At 31.6% G+C, this 18,271-nt stretch overlaps 1 protein-coding gene across 26 annotated transcripts in view; it reads right to left on the bottom strand.

Moving 5' to 3' along the window:
* LOC145286055 (far upstream element-binding protein 1-like) overlaps window positions 1-18,271 on the bottom strand; it is a 141,514-nt gene that overhangs the window by 47,365 nt on the left and 75,878 nt on the right. For 16 of the 26 annotated variants that reach the window (XM_080134703.1, XM_080134705.1, XM_080134704.1 and 13 more), the window contains exons 1-2: window positions 6,836-7,119; window positions 2,555-2,630 (exon numbers count right to left, since the gene is read on the bottom strand). In XM_080134703.1, the coding sequence (XP_079990829.1) occupies window positions 2,555-2,630; window positions 6,836-6,886 (127 nt within the window). In that variant the 5' untranslated portion in view covers window positions 6,887-7,119. Of the gene's footprint in view, window positions 1-2,554; window positions 2,631-6,835; window positions 7,130-18,271 lie in introns of those variants that run through there. The other 10 variants (XM_080134717.1, XM_080134722.1, XM_080134718.1 and 7 more) reach the window with 3 other exon arrangements.

The following is an 18,271-nucleotide window of genomic DNA, read 5'->3' as shown; positions in this document are numbered from 1 at the left end:
AGAGAGAGAGATAGAGAGATAGAGAGGGAGAGAGAGAGATAGAGAGATAGAGAGGAGAGGGAGAGAGAGATAGAGAGGAGAGGGAGAGAGAGATAGAGAGGAGAGGAGAGAGAGAGATAGAGAGGAGAGGGAGAGAGATAGAGAGGAGAGGGAGAGAGATAGAGAGGGAGAGAGAGAGATAGAGAGGGAGAGAGAGATAGAGAGGGAGAGAGAGATAGAGAGGGAGAGAGAGATAGAGAGGGAGAGAGAGGAGAAAATAAAAAGAACCAGACAATGATATACTCACAACATACATATCCAATTCGAAAATTTATCTAATTTAAACCAAATAGTAAGCTATTTAACTGATATGTCAACCCTCTAAATTGTTTAGGTTATCTACTTAAAATATTATTTATTAGCCTAAAATGGGAGAGTTTATAATTAGTTTGAGCAAATGCATGACTTCTCGTTTCTTATTCTTAATCTAAGATTTAAGAGTTTATAGATTACATTTTTAATCCTACCAGGTGTATTTACTTGCTCTGCCTAATACAGACCATTTTAAAATCAAATTGGAAGTTATTTTCTTGTAATTTTCTTACACATTTCGCTAATGTTACATTCTTACTGGAGTCCAAATTGGGCTATACTTTGAATAATGATGTATGGTTTCTATAACTACAATATATACCCTAGTTCTATTTTTCCCTGGACCATAAGATTTATATACTATATTAAAAATCAAACACCTAGACCATTGAATATTTCTACTATTACATTGAGATTCATCTACAGTATTTAGATTATTCTTCAATCATTCATTTTATATTTTAGTTTCTTTTAATATTCTTAAGAATTTTAAATTATTTAAAAAAAAAAAAAAAAAAGGGGGGGGGGGTACCTGAATTTGTAAAGGTTTTCTACACAAATTTCCTTTTATTTTGTCTGTGCATATTCATATCTAATGTGAATGATGTTTATAATCTCTTTTACTAATTACCTCTAATATTTTCAATCTTAAATTTATTTAAAATAAAATCATTGAATATTTCATTATAATCCAATAAATTATTTGCAATGGTTTTCAACATTTATATGAAAAATTGAAATGCTGATTAACTGCACATTTGGCTGACTAAGTGCCAGAAACCAACCTTATGAATGTATGAAAAAATATTGAATAATTCGACCTATCTTTCTAAGCTTATAACTACTTGAAAAATGTAATTCAAACCCTAATTTTTTTCAATTAAAGGAGCAAAGACCAAAATTTTAAAAAAATAACAGGTTTAATAGCAAATTATGCAATTTGTTTTTTTTAAATCGGTCTTCTTTAAAAAAGACTTGAAGAAAATCAACGAAATTTAACTTACATCGATAAAAAAAATATATAAATTCCAAAAAAATCACTTACCTATAAAAATTACTAATCAATGTGTAGTTCCATTCTTCATTAAGAATTTATCCATATTTATATTTTAATTAAAAGAATTTTTTAACCCCCTATTTAAAGGTGTCATGACGCAAGTATTTTTTGTTTTTATCGAAAACCGGAGTTTTTTTTAAATTGTTTTGAACTACGGATGGACAGAAGGAAGTAAAAACCACACGTTTGCGTTAGTCGTCTAGACTTGTCCGTGAAAAAATGTGTGTTCCCACAGTCAAATTTTACTTATAGGATTTTGCCTTAAAAAAAAAAAAAAAAAAAAAAAAAAAAAAAAAAGTCCAGGATTTTTTTTTTTTTCCTCAAAGAAATAAATTTGTCAAGTGAAAAAAAAAACAAAAAAAAAACATTGAATTAAATAGAAAAAAATGTTGTCATCGTCCATTACTTACTGGAAGCAGAACATAAGCTTCCAATTAAAAAAAAAAAAAAAAAAAAAAAAAAAAAAAAAAAAGGTTTTACACTTTGGACTTTTCAGGTAATTTAAAAAAACTTTTTTTTGTTTTAATTTACAATATATTATTTATTGATCTTTTTATCTTCAATTTGTGATATATAAAACTTTGGTACATAAATTAAAATTTTAATAGGCATTTCAAAATAGGGGGGGGGGGCATGAATTAAAAAAAAAAAAAAAATGTTTGTCTAAAATATTATATTCGGTGTATTGGAAAGAGCATAAAATTTCACATATCGTAAAATTTTAACCAATAGAAAAATTGATAGATTTTTAAAGTTTAAAAATTGAAAAAAAAAAATTAACTTGTAAAATTCAATTGATTTCATTACATAAAAAAAAAAAAAAAAAAAAAAAAAAAAAAAAAAAATGGCTGCATGAAGGCGTGCCGGCACTTTGTAAAGTTTAAAAAAAAATAAATAAATAAAATGTATTTTTTTTTTTTTTTTTTTTTTTAAAAACTTTAATAGTTTATTTTGGAAGTTCCATAAAGAAAATAAACAACCCACTGAGAGTTTTATATATTTTATTAGCAGTTTAGTGTTGGGTGCCAAAAATTCCCTCAAAATTCTGATACACCTAGTGGCTGACTGGTCATCAGTAAATTATTTTATTTATTCACGAGATAAAATTGGAATAGATAAGTGATAAGAATTTAAAAAAAAATTTACCAAATCCTGGTCCATCTTCATATGGTCTTTTTATTCCTTGTCCATCCCCAGCAGGTTGATTTATTTTGGCAGCAATCTATAAGAGATTTTTTAAAGCGAAAATTAGTCAAAGACCAAAATTAGTTATATTAAGATTGAATTCAATAATATTCAGTCACTAAATGGTGTAATTATAGAAGCGCGCACAAAATGGCCGCCCGTGATAACATAAAATTACATGGTTTAATATTTGGAAAATTACTTGTTTTTCGTCTAATTTTAATTTTTTGTCCAATACTACACTGTGACAAGGCAGTTTGGTATGCGAGTGCACATTTAACAGCCTTTTTTATGCTCGCGCGTAGCGTGGCTGTGAAATGGAAAATAGTCCCAGAGTTCAGGGGTTAATACCATGCAAAAGAAATTAAAGAAAAAACTTAGCCAATAAACACAAAAATTGCCCCCTCTCAGGTGGCCAGAAAGTGGGTGCTCATTTTAAGTTAAATTTAGATCGAAAAGTGATCACCCCCTTTCGGGAAAAGTAATTTCGGTACTGGTCGCGATTAGAGTTCCCTGCCGAACACCCTAAAAAAAACACTGACTTCGCACTTAGTTGCCATAGTAACTAAACGATCATGAATTTTTATCGACTTTGTTTTACTGTTTATGAATATTGAAATAAAATACATTACTACACATTTATTAATAATATCTCACTTTTATCGACTTTTTCTTTTCTTTTTTAAACAGCATTTTCTTTTTAAATGACTACATTTTACTGTTTATGTCTCACTTTTTTTTTATATTGTACTAGTGCACTTATTGATCCGTGCTGAAATAACGTTATTTAAAAAGCCATTCTTAACATGGGGAGGGTGTTTTATACCTATTCTCTACTTTAACCTTACAATTGAATAAAAAAACATTAAACTTTAATTAAGCTTAGAAATACGATTTAAAATATAGCACGGATCATAAGTGCACTAGCACCCATTTTTTTTATTAATAAATGCTTAGTAATTATTTTTCTTTTAATATTCATAAACAGTAATAACGTCGTCATTTAAAAAGAAAATGCTATTTAAAAAAGAAAAGAAAGTCGATAAAAGTGACACAAACAGTAAAACAGTTAAAAAAAGTCGATAAAAGTGATTAAAAGTGAGATATTATTAATAAATGTGTAATGTCTTTTATTTCAATATTCATAAACAGTAAAACAAAGTCGATAAAAATTCATGATCGTTTAGTTACTATGGCAATTAAGGGAGAAGTCAGTGTTTTTTTAGGGTGTTCGGCAGGGAACTCTAATCGCGACCAGTACCGTAATTTCTTCATATCATGAAGACTTTTTTTGCGGCGGAAATGGTTTTCAGATTCGTTTTTAACACACCGAAATCTACAAAAATATTTTGTTATATACAGACGTGAGACGGGCCTGAAAATAAAATACTCCCTAGGTAAGATACAATTATTTCATACGTCTAATATCCGTCTTGGCTAGGTAAAATATTCGGGTTTGTATTACTGTACACAGATTCGAAAAAGTTGTCAAAAAAACAAAAAAAAAAAACAAATATATAACCAATAAATGTTATCAAAGGCAAGGTAAGTTACTTTTCTACCTAACTTGATATGTTTTTAGTGTTTTTATTCAATGTAACATGTTCATTCAGCTCGAAAAACAGTTTACCGATGTATTGGAAAATTCAAGATGGCGCCTCATTCCTTCTTTAACACGGTACGTTTGGGAAAAGGTGTTATGAATAAAAAAATTAGACAAAATACTATTAAAAATCCGCCGAATATAAGTCAACTTATGTCATGGTAACATATATTGAGCGGGTTTTTAACAGTATTTTATCCAGTTTTTTTATTTATAACACCTTTTCCTAAACTTACCGTGTTCAGACGCCATCTTGAATTTTCCAATACATCGATAAATACTGTATGGTTTTCGAGCTGAATAAACATGTTACATTGAATAAAAACACGAAAAATATATCCAGTTTGGTAGAAAAGTAACTTATCTTGCCTTTGATAACATTTGTTGTATATTTGTTTTTTTGACAACTTTTTCGAATCTATGTGTACAGTAGTAATACAAACCCAAATATTCTTATGCTCGAAATAGCAAATTGATACATAGACATTAAAAATTCCTCTAAGAACAAATATAGGTATTCATGCACTTATTGATCCGTGCTAAAATAACGTTACTATAAAAAAAAATTAAAAAAAAAAATTCTTAACATGGGGAGAGAGGGTGTTTTGTACCTATTCTGTACTTTAACCTTACAATTGAATACAAAAAAAAAAAAAATAGCGCGGATCAGTAAGTGCATTAGCACCCAAATATATTCCAAATAAAGTTCAATTTTCTCATTGTTTATACGGTCCAGAGCAACGCCGGGTAGCCCCGCTAGACACTTTAATAAAACATTCTGGGACTATTCTGGACAATTGCCGTTTCTGGGAATAATAGGAATTAAAACAAAAATAAAGACATAAAAATATTCAAACCGATACTTTAGAATAACTAAGCCCAACGATAATTTTGTTTTTAATTTGAACGAAGTAGATATCGTACACTATTTTTTTTTTTTTAACACTAACAAGGAAAAAGAAAATGTTTGATAATTTTATAATTCTAGCATTAATCTAAAATAGGCTATTTTGACCAAGAGCGTTTGAAAAAAATGTCCGAAATCAAAATTGCGAAATATGAAACGAAACACGGCTATTGTAAGAAAAACGTTCATTTAACTGGAATTTGAATAAAATAAATTCGACTTTTGGTGTTGTAAATTTCTTTCCCAACTATTACGTACCAATAAGTGGTTAAAATATATAACACAAATGTTACCAAAGGCTAGATAAGTTACTCTAATTACCTGAAGTTTTTAGTGTTTTTACTCACTTTAAATGGCCGCTAATGGGCACTTTACGCACACTTTTTTTTTTTTTTGGTGCTAATGCAGTGATCCGCGCTATTTTTTAAATCGTATTTCCACGTTTAATCAAAGTTTTTTTTTTTATTATTATTCAAATGTAAGGTTAAAGTACAGAATAGGTACAAAACACCCTCCCATGTTAAGAATGGCTTTTTAAATAACATTATTTCGGCACGGATCACTCTCTGCATGAGTACCATTTTTTTTTTTTTTTTACCTAAATCTGTTTTTCCGACTAATGCAATAAATAAAACAAAACATTGCAAACGAAAAGGAACTTGTGACTAGATTCGTTCTTGTTTAAAAAAAATTACTCACAAATTTAAATTAGTTTTATTTTTTCCCCCCATGTTTAAGTTTTTTAAAAAGTAGTTTCAAATTTACAACGCAAGAAAAGAAAAGTCGATTTTATTTATTTTATTATTCAAATTCCAGTTAAATGAACGATTCTCTTCCGGGGAACGCGTGTTTCATTTCATATTTCGCAATTTTGATTTACTAAATGATTTCGGCCATTATTTTTTCTTTTTCGAACTCTCTCGGTCAATACAGCCCTAAAAAAATAGATTAAGGACTTAAAGTGTCTCAATAATAAAAACTCGTTAAAATACGAATGAAAGTGCTTACTTAAATATACTTTACATTAATTATGTACACCAACAAATAACCCGTTTGTGCGAATTCTAATGAATTCATTTGACTTAATCGTGTTGAAAAAAAAAAAAAATGGAAAGCGTCGATGGTGAACGAAAGGCGAAATGGAATTCAGCATGTCGTCGAGGACATCGACGTGTGAAAGGTTGTTTTCTAATAAAATATTGACTTTATTAGAAGTCTTTACTTGTAAAGTCAAATTATTATGTCTTCAATAACTCACATTCTGATTAGAAAATCAGATTTTTATTTCAAATTATGGATTTTAAAATCTCAAACCCGCTTAGAAAAAAAAAAAACGAAAGGATTTAAATTCAAGGCTAAATGCATAATTTAACCAAGATAAATGATCGACTACGTATAAAACTATAAAATGATGAAATATATAAGTTTTATGAAATTAAAAATATATTGCGAATATCCAGTTCAAATTAAAAAAAAAAAAAAAAAAAAAAAATCCGTTTGTCCTATTAATTTTTTTACTTACCGCCATATTGGCGTGCTTAACATGGTGAATTACCGAATGAGGATTTCAAATTGAAATACTGTGCATTTAACGAAAGAAAAAATAAAATTAAAAAGAAAAAAAACGAAAATTATTTTTTTAGACATATCGCAAAGGTAAAGTAAAAATTATTGCAGGAAAAATGAAAACATTTGAGAAAATATATTAACATTTTAAACCATTTGTTCTTACCTGTCTTGCTCGAGCGACAGCATCGGCGAACGCAGACTGGCTGGGTTCCATGCTGGTTAGATTTTCTCCCTTAAAAGACTACGTTTTTCTTTTTTGTTGTTGCAAGCAAATATTTATATTATGAGATATTGAAAATGCAAAAGTTTATCTTCTCTCTAAAATTTATATATTTTTTATTTAATATATTTTGGTTAATGTGTGTCTCTTTCAATAGTTATCGCGCTTTCAAGGGAGAAGTAACTTAATGACTACAATCGCTACGTACTTCAACCTCCGCCTCTCTCATGCAATAACCTCCTCCGCCTCTCTCATTCAATAATCTCCTCCGCCTCTCTCATTCAATAACCTCTAGCTTTTTCTCTCTCTCTCTCTCTCTCTCTCTCAACGTCCTTTGAGCTCCAACTATATTTTAATAACCTCAACTACTTAAACATTTAAAATCGAAAGAATTTCTTATACTTATGCTTACATTATTTATTTCCAATAATAATGAGTTCAACGTTAAAAACATTTCCTTGCGTAACTATAGGAGCTAAACATGAACTCCGATAATAATCTAACAAAAAGAATCACCCCCCACCCACCCTAAGGAAAAAAAGGGGCCTTCTATAAATAATATATTTATTTAAATGGTCTACACTGTTAGGTGTAGATTGGCAGAAGTTAAAACAGTGAAAAAAGAGATAGTAATAATACCGGCTGGCTGCCGAAAGTCTTTTCTCGGCAGTATATTTTCAAGTGAAGATGTTGCAGCAGGGCAGGGTGATTGCTGATTGACTTTACAACTACGAAAGGAGACACAAGAGAATAAGATAACGACAATAGCTAAGAAATGACAAACACATGTGAACGATTTAAAAAAAATGATCGAAATCGTATTTTTATTTAACAAAAAAGGTAATGTTGTTAAAAATAAAATGGAATAGTATGTTCTGGTCGTGCTACTGGAAGAATATAACGGATGTGACGTCACAGGAAGCAGGCAGGGACTGGGTGTTACCGGGCAATCTAACTTGAGCTTGCTGTCGAAGGGTACTGGAACAGGGAGCTAGGAGCAGGGATTGCAAACAAGAGCTGGAGCAGGAGCCGTTGAAAGGAGCTAAAGCTGCAAGAAAGAGATGAAGAAACTGAAGCAGGAACTGGGATAGTAGGCTGAGATGTTTCTCAGAGAGTAAACAGCAGCAAAGAGTGAAAGTTAAATCGCAATGAATAGTTTCAGTTGAAGTTTAGCCTTGAGAAGGGCAGTTTAGTTGCTATTGTTGAGTTCTTCCACTTCTGGGCTCAACGACTAAATAAGCAAGTCTTAGTTGGATTTGGGAATTGGATTATTTAAGAGAACAGTTTAACAAGAATTTAACATCTGACTTAGCTGTTAGTAGTTGGATATGCTAGTGGGTATAGATAAGCGAATATTTTTCATCCTCCATAAATAATAAGGGTGGTGGATTTAACTTCATTAAAGTCGATAAAATAGCTCCAGACAGGAATATTTAAAAAAAATTTTATTTCAGCCGAAAAAAAGTATTTGTTTGATTCACAATCGAAATCAGTTAAGCAAAATAAGAAAACTATGTTAATTGAATTATGGATCCCTCTTAAGTTATATTTTAATCCATTAGAACATATTTTGTCTGATAGTGAGATAATGGATTATAAAATTTCTTTAGTTTTGAGTCAATAGGAATAAAAACCAATGATCAAGAACTTATTTCCTTTGATAGTCAACAGATTAGTAAATTTAAAGAGGGAATTCAATTAATAGATGGACATTATGTAAATTTGCCTTGGTCTTCAGATAGGAATGAAAAGGTGCCATCTAATCATTTTATAGCATTTAAAGTTTTTGATCGAACAGTGAAATTTTTTTAATAAGAAGGGATTAATTAAAAAGTATGACGAAACCTTTGATAAACAACTCAAAGATGGAATCATTGAAGAAATAAAAGTTAATCCCTCTAATTATAATAATTACAAGAATAAAAAAGCATTGGAAATGCAAAAGGATATAGGGATGGTATGCCAAAAAGTATACAAACAAGATAGTTATGAATGGCTAGGCACATGGAAATAGAATTGCATCCAAAGTATAGCCCTATAGCTTATCTCCAATCTTCATTCCGTGCCATCATTACGGTTGTAAAAAGCTATAGGGCTATACTTTGGATGCAATTCTATTTCCATGTGCCTAGCCATTCATAGCTATCTTGTTTGTATACTTTTTGGCATACCATCCCTATATCCTTTTGCATTTCCAATGCTTTTTTATTCTTGTTAATTAGTATTTTTACTTACAGTCTTATTTTTAAACTTACATTCATGATAGTATTGTGTTTTTTAGGAGGCGGCTCATTGCCGCCTCCATTAGTAGCAGGTCGCTTCCTGCTGGGTTTTAGGTCTTTGGGTTTGGGCCTTAGGAGTTGCCTCTTGGTCCTCCATCGGTTCTATATTACATAGAGAGTGCTACCGCCTCTCTGATAAAACAGTTAGAGTATTATAAAGTTCTAAAATGTTCATACCTTAAATTTTTCTTGGTTCATTCTTTGGCGTTTTGGCAAAGATTTGGCAGTTTTTGATATTTATATTTATAATAGTTTGTGCATGAGGCAGCTTTTTCCCCCTTGGGATCCCTGTTATACCGTGCTTTTGAGTCAGCACGTGAGGCAGCCTTCTTTTTTTCTGGTTCTTTGTTATAAAGAGCACGTGAGGCAGCTTTTTTTCTCCTCAGAATCCCTTTTATACCGTGCTTTTGAGTCAGCACATGAGGCAGTTATTTTTGTGGCTAGGGCTTGGATTTTGATTCTTTTTGGTCAGCTTCCAGTGAGTTCTTAGAAGATGAATTTCTTGCAGTTTCTTTTGCGGTTAATTTAACTTATTTCCTTTGGCGTTTGGTGAGTTCTTAGAAGAACTGGTCTGATCTACTTTTCTTAGCGAGCGAAGAGATTCAGCTGCATTTAACAATGGTTGCTATAGTGTATTTTTGCGCATGCGTGAGAATTTCAAGTTTCCTCCTTATTTTTCAATAGTTTGACAGTAGTCATGTGTCTTTCTGCCAAGAGCGACAGACGTCAGTGTTAGCCGTGATCGTCTAGAGGTTAGGACCCCACGTTGTGGCCGTGCTAACCTAGGTTCGAATCCTGGTCACAGCATTGACATTTTGTACATATTTTACAGTCCAAAATCTGAAGAATTATTTGTTTTTATAACATTGTTTTTTGACGTCGTACTTGCTGATAGGTTACTCTTATAACAATTTTGATCAACTGAGATAAAGATTTCGTGGTTTCATTAATGCTGGTGGGTTACTGTTTAAAGAAAAAACCTTCGTTCACCTCAAATATTCAGCGTCCAAGAAATATAGGCCACTGGCAAACTGGAACGTCTGTGAGCATCCGATGTATTATTTGGAGCTGTCCCTTTTGAGAGAAGTTCCGTGTTCGAAGTGGTCTGTCTACATTGGGTATATAGTGTTTAAAACTTGTTATTACACGTAATCTTATTTAATTATGGAGTTAGCTAAAAAGCAATGGGTCACTGCACTTCTCCGTGTAAAGAGCAGTCGATTGATGCTTGAACTGTTGTCAGAGACCGTTCGTACACCGAGATACATCGTCTCAAAAGAAAGAAGAAAGCAAAAGAAGAACAATTGGCCATTTTTGTACCCTTTTTTTTTTGCTCTCTTTTGACATTTTAACCGACGTTCTGACACTCGCTGGATTCGTAAGACGCTTCTCTGTAAGAATATGTGCTTTTTGAAACTTATAAGTTGATTTTAGTTGAGATTTGGATAGTTTTGTTTTGTAGGCGTATATAGGCGTGTACGGGCCATCCCTATATAGAGAGTGCTACCGCCTCTCTGATACTTGGATTCCACAGAGACCCATAATAAGAAGAGCAGAGTAGTAACAGTTAACAACTAAAATAAGACCTATGTTTTACTGTTCATCGGAGACAAATAAGGAATTGCCTTGAATGAAGCAGCATATACAGGCATAAATTTGATGGGTTCCATATTAAACTTGTTTTATCTAATTATGTAATGCTCAGTGCCATTAAACAGGCTTTCTTGATAAAATTAGCCATTGAGTATAATAAAAATAGATTTTGCTTTTTTCTGGAAGAGAGGAAACAAGCTTGTTATAGGTATAAACCAATAGTGTTCAGCTATACAGCATCACTATTCATACTTAATAATGAAACATCAGGTTAAGTCTTACCCCAAAAATAAATGCAGTGAACTGTTATGTTGACAATGATATAAGAAAAACGAAGGATTTGTATAAAAAATGTTATTGTAAAATGCAGAAAGATGGCTTCATATTGAGGTTATAGAACTCCAATTCAGATGAATTAAGAAAACTAATGAAGATTAGTAGAACATGATTAGTAGAATATGACTTTCCAGATGAAAAAGTGTTGGCATATAGATATAATATTAAAAAATGCAGTTTAAGTTCAGCACCTTTTCGCTGGATGAAGCAAAACGTCAAGTGCTTCACAAATTTAAAAAATATATGATCCTCTGAACTTTATTTTGCCTGTTACAATAAGAGATAGAGTATTAATGAGAAAAGTTTGGAAGTTAAATATAAATTGGGATAAAAAAAAATGCCTAAAAAAATAAGTGATTAGATGAAAGTAATAAGTAAAGATTTTGAAATGTTGTCTTTTCCAAGAGTTGCAATTAATGACAATGTATCGTTTGCATACATTCTGTGACAGCTTTATAGAAATTTATGGGTTGCAATGCATGCATGATTAAATGACAAAATAAGTTGTGGATTTTTATTTGCTTTATATTTAAATTGACTTAAGGAAAGGTAATGAGTGTATCAACTTTGTAATATTGGCATTAAAATATCTTCCAATATTAATTGAAACCCATGAAAATATTCAATTTAAATTTATAAATAAATTAGTTAATCACAAAGGAAAGTAAAGTAAAATCTAAATTTGTTAAAACTAGAATATCAGAAATAAATGGGTTAATCAAAGCTCTTGAGGATGAATTTAAACTACCAATAACATTTAAATATGTGTATACTAATCACAAGCCAGCTGATATATTAACCAGGGGAATATCTTGAATTGTTACCTGATATGTCCACCCCAAATTTTGTTGGCCTTTCAGATGTTTTGTAATATATACTCCTTACCTCAAATACTGTCTATCAATAATGCTAAAATTTTTGAAAAGGGAGGTAGTATTCTTGAAAACTTTCTACAGGCAAATGAGTTTCAGAACGAATTGGAAAGGTCTGATATAAAATGCATCAGAACCTCTTTATATTTTGCTTGGGTTGGCTCTGCTTAGGAAGGATTAATAAGAGTTCTTAAAAATTGTTTATTCAAAACCATAGGAAAGTATTTGTTATTTTGAACTTTTAGCAACATTATCAAATATTAAATTAGTTATAAATTTTAGACCTTTTACTTATAAATCAAACTTTGCTAATCTTGAATTTATAGCATCAAACTCATTTTTAAGAAACAATGAAAATTCCTTTCATTTTCAGATCTGAAGAGGAAGATGTATAGCAAGGGCAACCTGATTCAAACTTATTGAATAAAATCTTGAAATTGTTGGAGGAAAATCTTATAGTATGAAAATTATTAAGTCTAAAAGTAAATGGTAGGAATATTTACTAAAAATAAATGGGAAATAGAATAAAATTGGGGGATATAGTACTAATCAAATCTTCTATATATATAAAAGCGAAAATGTGTGTGTTTGTGTGTGTATGTGTGTGTTTGTATGTCTTGCAAAAACTTTCAACAGAGGCGATGGATTTTCACAAGATTGGTATCATTTTCAAGCTCGACATCTTGGATGACAAATATCGAAAAATTGTCCAAAAACATTAATTCCTTCACCCTAAACTGGCCATTTTTGTACAGAGAGGGGGTAGCAAAAAAACTGTTCTCTCATGACAAGATAGCTTCTATGCATGCGCAAATGACATCTGAACTTGAATTAGGTTAAATATTAAAAAAACCAACACAATTTTGTCAACGTCCTCTTAGCTCAGTTGATTAAAGCGCGCCATCATTGTAAGTACAAATCGTGATGTGAGATGGTTTTTTTTTTCGATTTTTAAAGTTTTAATATTAAAACAGGGTTATTTATGCCATTTTTCACGTTCGCTGTTTTTTTTGTTTTTATTTTTCAAATTTTTTTAAGAAATTTTAACATTGTTTGTTTTGCATCACGATCGTGTTTTTTTTTTTTCCATCACATTCACGCTTTCTTTTTTAGGGTTTTTTTTTTCCGATTTTAAGAAATTTTAACATTTATGTTCGTTTTTTTTGTTGTTTTTTTTTCCAACTTATACCAATTGGAAATTGAAGTCAGTATTGTAACTGATGTTGTGTATTCTGAATATGAAAAGAGCCCGGACTTGTCTCAATTTTGAGCATGATAGTGTAACTATGTTTAAAAGGAATACACACACCTTGCTTCCACAAATAATTTAGTATGATACCTATTCCATATCCTGACAATACTTAATAAATAAGGAGTTTTAAAAAAGTGCTGTGCATGCTGTCTGGTCATTACCACATTCCTATTACAAAATCTCTACCGGACAAAGATAAACTCAAACACATACTTTTTACTAAAGACAAATCAGAAAAAAGTTAAATTTGCAACTAAATTACATAGACAATTTAGTCATCCTAGTAGTAAGAAATTGTGTGATTTCATTAGAAATGCAGAAATAAAAGATGACTAATTTATAAAAATTTTACAAACACTTCCAAATTCCTGTGAAGTATGTATCTGATATAAATAGTGTAAACCAAGACCTATAGTTGTGTTCTGTCTTCAGACTGGGCTCTTTTTTAACAAGGGACACACGCTTTAAGAGCACCGGTGCCTCGTGCCTCGTTCTCATTCATCTCTGTGCGAGTTTTTTCATATATAGTTTTCTTTCTTATTTCTTCCCTTCCTGATCTTTCTTTAATGGAAAACTTAGCCGTTTAGGCATTCCAAATAAAAAAAAAGAAAAGGAAAAAAATGTCATATCGCTATCCTTCGAGAACTCCGTGTTCCCATGCGATCTCACCCCAGTGTCGTTTTGCGATTCTGTCCTTCCGCCCTTTTAACCGCGGAATTTGAAACAATACAGACGGACTTTACTCGACTCCATGAACTGGGCTTTCCCCGTTTAAGCCATGAGGTACGTTTAGAACATCCTATTATTCCTTTACCTGGCTATTCCTTCTATGAAGAACTCGAAACCCTGTTTCTGTTTATTTAATCTAGTGTGTGACTTCTATATTTAATTTGTAGAAATTCTAATTTTATTCTTTCCTTCGTCGCCCGCACAGAACTTGTATTTTTTCTCAGACTTCTATTATTTTTATTTCATGGGCGCTTGGGTAGTTTATGCGCCGCACTAGAATTTGTAAAAAAGAGACATAACCGCTCCATACTTTCACCTAACGATTTAATAGAAAAAGAAGAAAAGACATTTTCTAACCACTCCATACTTTCACCTAACGATTTAATAATAATAAAAAAAAAAACAAAGACATTTCCCAACCGCTCCATACTTTCACCTAACGATTTAATAATAATAAAAAGAAAAGAAAGGACATTTTTTAGCCGCTCCAGACTTTCACCTAACAATTTAATGGAGAAAAGACACTTTTCTAACTGTTACAGACTTTCACCTAACAGTTGATTGAAAAAGATAAAATATCCCAGAATCTGTTAATTTGGAAGCCTGTCCAAAACATAATTATTTTCATGTATTATTTCCTTTTGTTTAATTATGTTTTCTCCTTTTAACTATTTGTTTTGTTTTTGTTTCAGATTTTTTTACCTAATTAATAAAGCGTTTTCAACGTAATAGTTGTTTTCGTTATGTTAATTTGAGTTTATCTGTCTGCCCAACGCACGCTTTCTAAAGTTTGACTGCTAGACGGTATTGTAGGTACCTGAAAGCAAGATTCTGAGGAATAACTGCCGCGAGTTCCAGAACAAGTTGGATTCCGATTAGCATCATATTTTTATGAAATTGTTGCGATGGATATTAAAGAAATCCATGATAACAAAGTACTGCACTTGATTGATCATGCAAATAGATATGGTGTCGGCATCAGGATCTCTAGTAAAGAGAATAGTGGCATCATTAGTGCCATTAAGCATTGGATAGCATATTTTGTGATGCAACTGACAATGGCAGTGAATTCAACAACCAATAATTTCCGAACATGGCATAGAATTTGAATATTGGTGTGTGGACTACTGCTGCTGAAAGTCAATGGAGTAATGGCTTAAATGAATGCCATAATGGGATACTAGGAGAAATGGTAAAAAAGACCCTGGAAGACACAAAGTGTAGTTTTGAAACAGCACTAGCATAAGTACCAAAAAATACATTTCACAATGCTCAAGGATTCAGTTCTAATCACCTTTATTTTCGGTAAGAATCCCAACATACTTTCCATTTTGAATGACAGACTGTCTGCATTAGACGGTGTTTCTACCAGTGAAATTGTTGCCAGTAACCTCAATGCCATGCATGCAGCTAGAAAACAATTCATAATACACAAGTCTTTAGAAAAATTAGGATGTGCACTTCAGAATCAAGTTAGAACTGATATAATCCAATTATACAAAAATGGTGCTGCTTTTTACAAAAAAATATCTGTGATAGATGGCTTGGTCCAGGAATTGTCAAAGGTAGGGAGCACAAGCAGGTACTTGTCAAACATGGAGGTACATACATAAGAGTGCATCCATGTCATTTGATATCTCATCCAGAAGCTTATAAAAGTTCCTCTACAAATGAGTCAATAATTGAACTCCCTACTTCACAAAACCTGAAGGATCTTCAAGCATATCAATGCCTGAGGAGAACAATATTGATGAAGAATCAGAAACCTTGAATGATCATGTCATACAACATCAAACTGCAAGTGAGAGACATGTACTACTGAAACAAAATTTCATTTTAAAAGCAATTATGCTTCTCAAACGAGGACAGTCTATTCAATGTAAACGTACGAATGATGATGATTCAGAATAGTAAACGCTGATTGTCATAAGTAGGGTAGATAAAGCCACAAGTAAAAACAAACATTTAATGAATGTGGCATGAATGGGACAAGGTGAACCATTTGAGCTAAACTTTGATCAGGAGTATTGGAATGGAAAGAAAATGAAGTCAACTCAATGAGAATAGAGCCTCCTCTGGTGATGAGCAAAATATACTGATTCCCTCTTCTAATCACGACCAGGAAACAGCAAGAAAAAACGAACTCAAACTTGGGTGGAAAATAAAGTTTACATTCAAGTGCCTGACCAAGGTCAACCGAAGATATCCACAAGATGGGTTTATACCAATAAAAATCTCAATGGCAAAGAAGTTTATAAAGCTAGACTTGTAGCAAGAGGCTTTCAAAAATAAAAGAAACGATTCTTAAACATGCTTTAAAGAAAGTCTATATATAGCCTTGGCCATAATGGTATCTAATCATTAAGTGCGCAAGTCAATGGACATAAAAACAGCATTTTTACAGAGTAAAGAATTAGAGTGATTGGTCTACTTTTTTTCTTTTTTTTTTTTACATGGTAGTCACTAATTATCAAGGCCTGGAAGCCATGCGGGGATAAGGGTTATTGCGTGTACAGTAATCAATGGGATAGTACCGTAGTAATCGTTAGTATTGGAGATTTGATAAAGTATCTTACTTAAGGGGGCGGTTCATCAGGAATTTGTTTATGTTGGACTTGAAGACATCCTAGTTGTAGTTAGGTGTGAAACAGGCAAACAGAAGAGAGTTCCACAGGCATAAAGAAGCCAATATATCTCCAGGATATATTTGAAAGCTCTTCAAGTGTGTATATGGCTTGACTCATGTATCAAGGTCCTGGTACCTGACTCTCAAGAAGAAATTGCTGAAGTCAGGAGTAGTGGTTTCAAAATATAATCAAGCTATATTTACATGTAACGTTAGAAACAAATTGCATAGTATTATTACTACTCATGTTGATGATTTTTGCTTTACAGGCTCAGAGATCTTTCAGAGCCGAGTTATAGACAGGATTTATCACTTGTTTAAGATTAAATCTGAGGAAGTTGCAGTATTCCAGTATATAGGATTAAACAAAGAAAAACAGGAATGATGTTAACTTCGACAGGACGAATATGTCAAGTTGAAATGCAGTCTACTAGAAGCAGGCAGAAATTTGAAAGATGCAATATCTTCAACAGAAGTTACCAAAACTAGGCAATTGATTGTTTAACATAATTGATTAACCATCCAAACCAGACTTAAACTTAGTTATGATATCATTGAACTTAATTCAATGATAAAACAAGAAATCTAGTATGTTTAAAACAAGCTAACATGGTGATAAAAAACAAAAAAGAAAAATCTCGTATACATATTCCAGACTTAGGGAATTTGGAGCATATAAAAATTGCTGTATATGGAGAAAATATAGAAAACCATTGTTAGAAGTTTTACAATTGAAAGACAATATTGATAACATTAAGATTTTCTGCAAAACGGATAATTCCTGTCTCTATGACTTTGTACATTCTTCAACCCAAATTTTGGATAAGAGACTCTGCATAGACATGGCTATTTTGAGAGAAATGATTGACAGAAAAGAAATTGTAGAGATCTCTTGGACATCAACTGATTTACAAATTACTGACTCTTTAAAAAAGAAAGGAGTTTCATAATTCAACATTCTTGGGTTCATATCCGATCCAAAGGAATCATCTGTATAATGTAAATACCCATTTGTTTTTCTTTTGCAGATTATATGGAGCTTAACTGAAACGAAAAGAAAAGAAGGGAAGAACTGTTAATCCATACGATAGAATAGATCACTCCTGAAGTTTCTCCCAGCTGGTGAGGCTGCTTGTGGTCAAAAGTTGTACAGTTACCATTATTGTATAAACTTATAGCTTGTAGGAGTATGAATAAAATATATTATCTCCATATTTGTTATTCAAGCTTGTCACATACATGTTTATATCCGTCTTTATACATATTTAACAGTCTTTCATTTATCAATTAACATATACACATTTATGTTAATAGAAATTTATTTTGTAAGTTATGAATGCTTCAGAATAGAAATCTCATTGAGAGTTTAGTGCCAACGACTAATCCAAAATGAAATCATGGAAGAGTGTTGGTATAAAAATGCCACAAAAGTCTTTTAATTTGGTTGACTAGCTTAACAAAAGATTAAAAACATGGAAATGAAAGGCATTAAATACATTTCTATTAATCCAAAAACTACTACTCTAAAATCTTCTGCATTTATTTTTCACAGATATATATAGGAAGTACTAACGCATCTCTCACACAACTCAAAGCATATCGGCATAAGAAGTAAAGCAAGAGAAAAACAAAGGAATGAGAAAAACAAAAAATAAATAAATAATCATTAAGAAAAAAATCTTCTAGTAT

The sequence above is a fragment of the Euprymna scolopes genome, chromosome 10 (assembly GCF_053919585.1).
Source record: "Euprymna scolopes isolate OS-2025 chromosome 10, ASM5391958v1, whole genome shotgun sequence".
In the NCBI taxonomy this organism is placed as follows: domain Eukaryota; kingdom Metazoa; phylum Mollusca; class Cephalopoda; order Sepiida; family Sepiolidae; genus Euprymna; species Euprymna scolopes.
The sequence above is the reverse complement of the archived record's forward strand: the minus strand, read 5'-3'. Positions and strand labels throughout refer to the sequence as shown.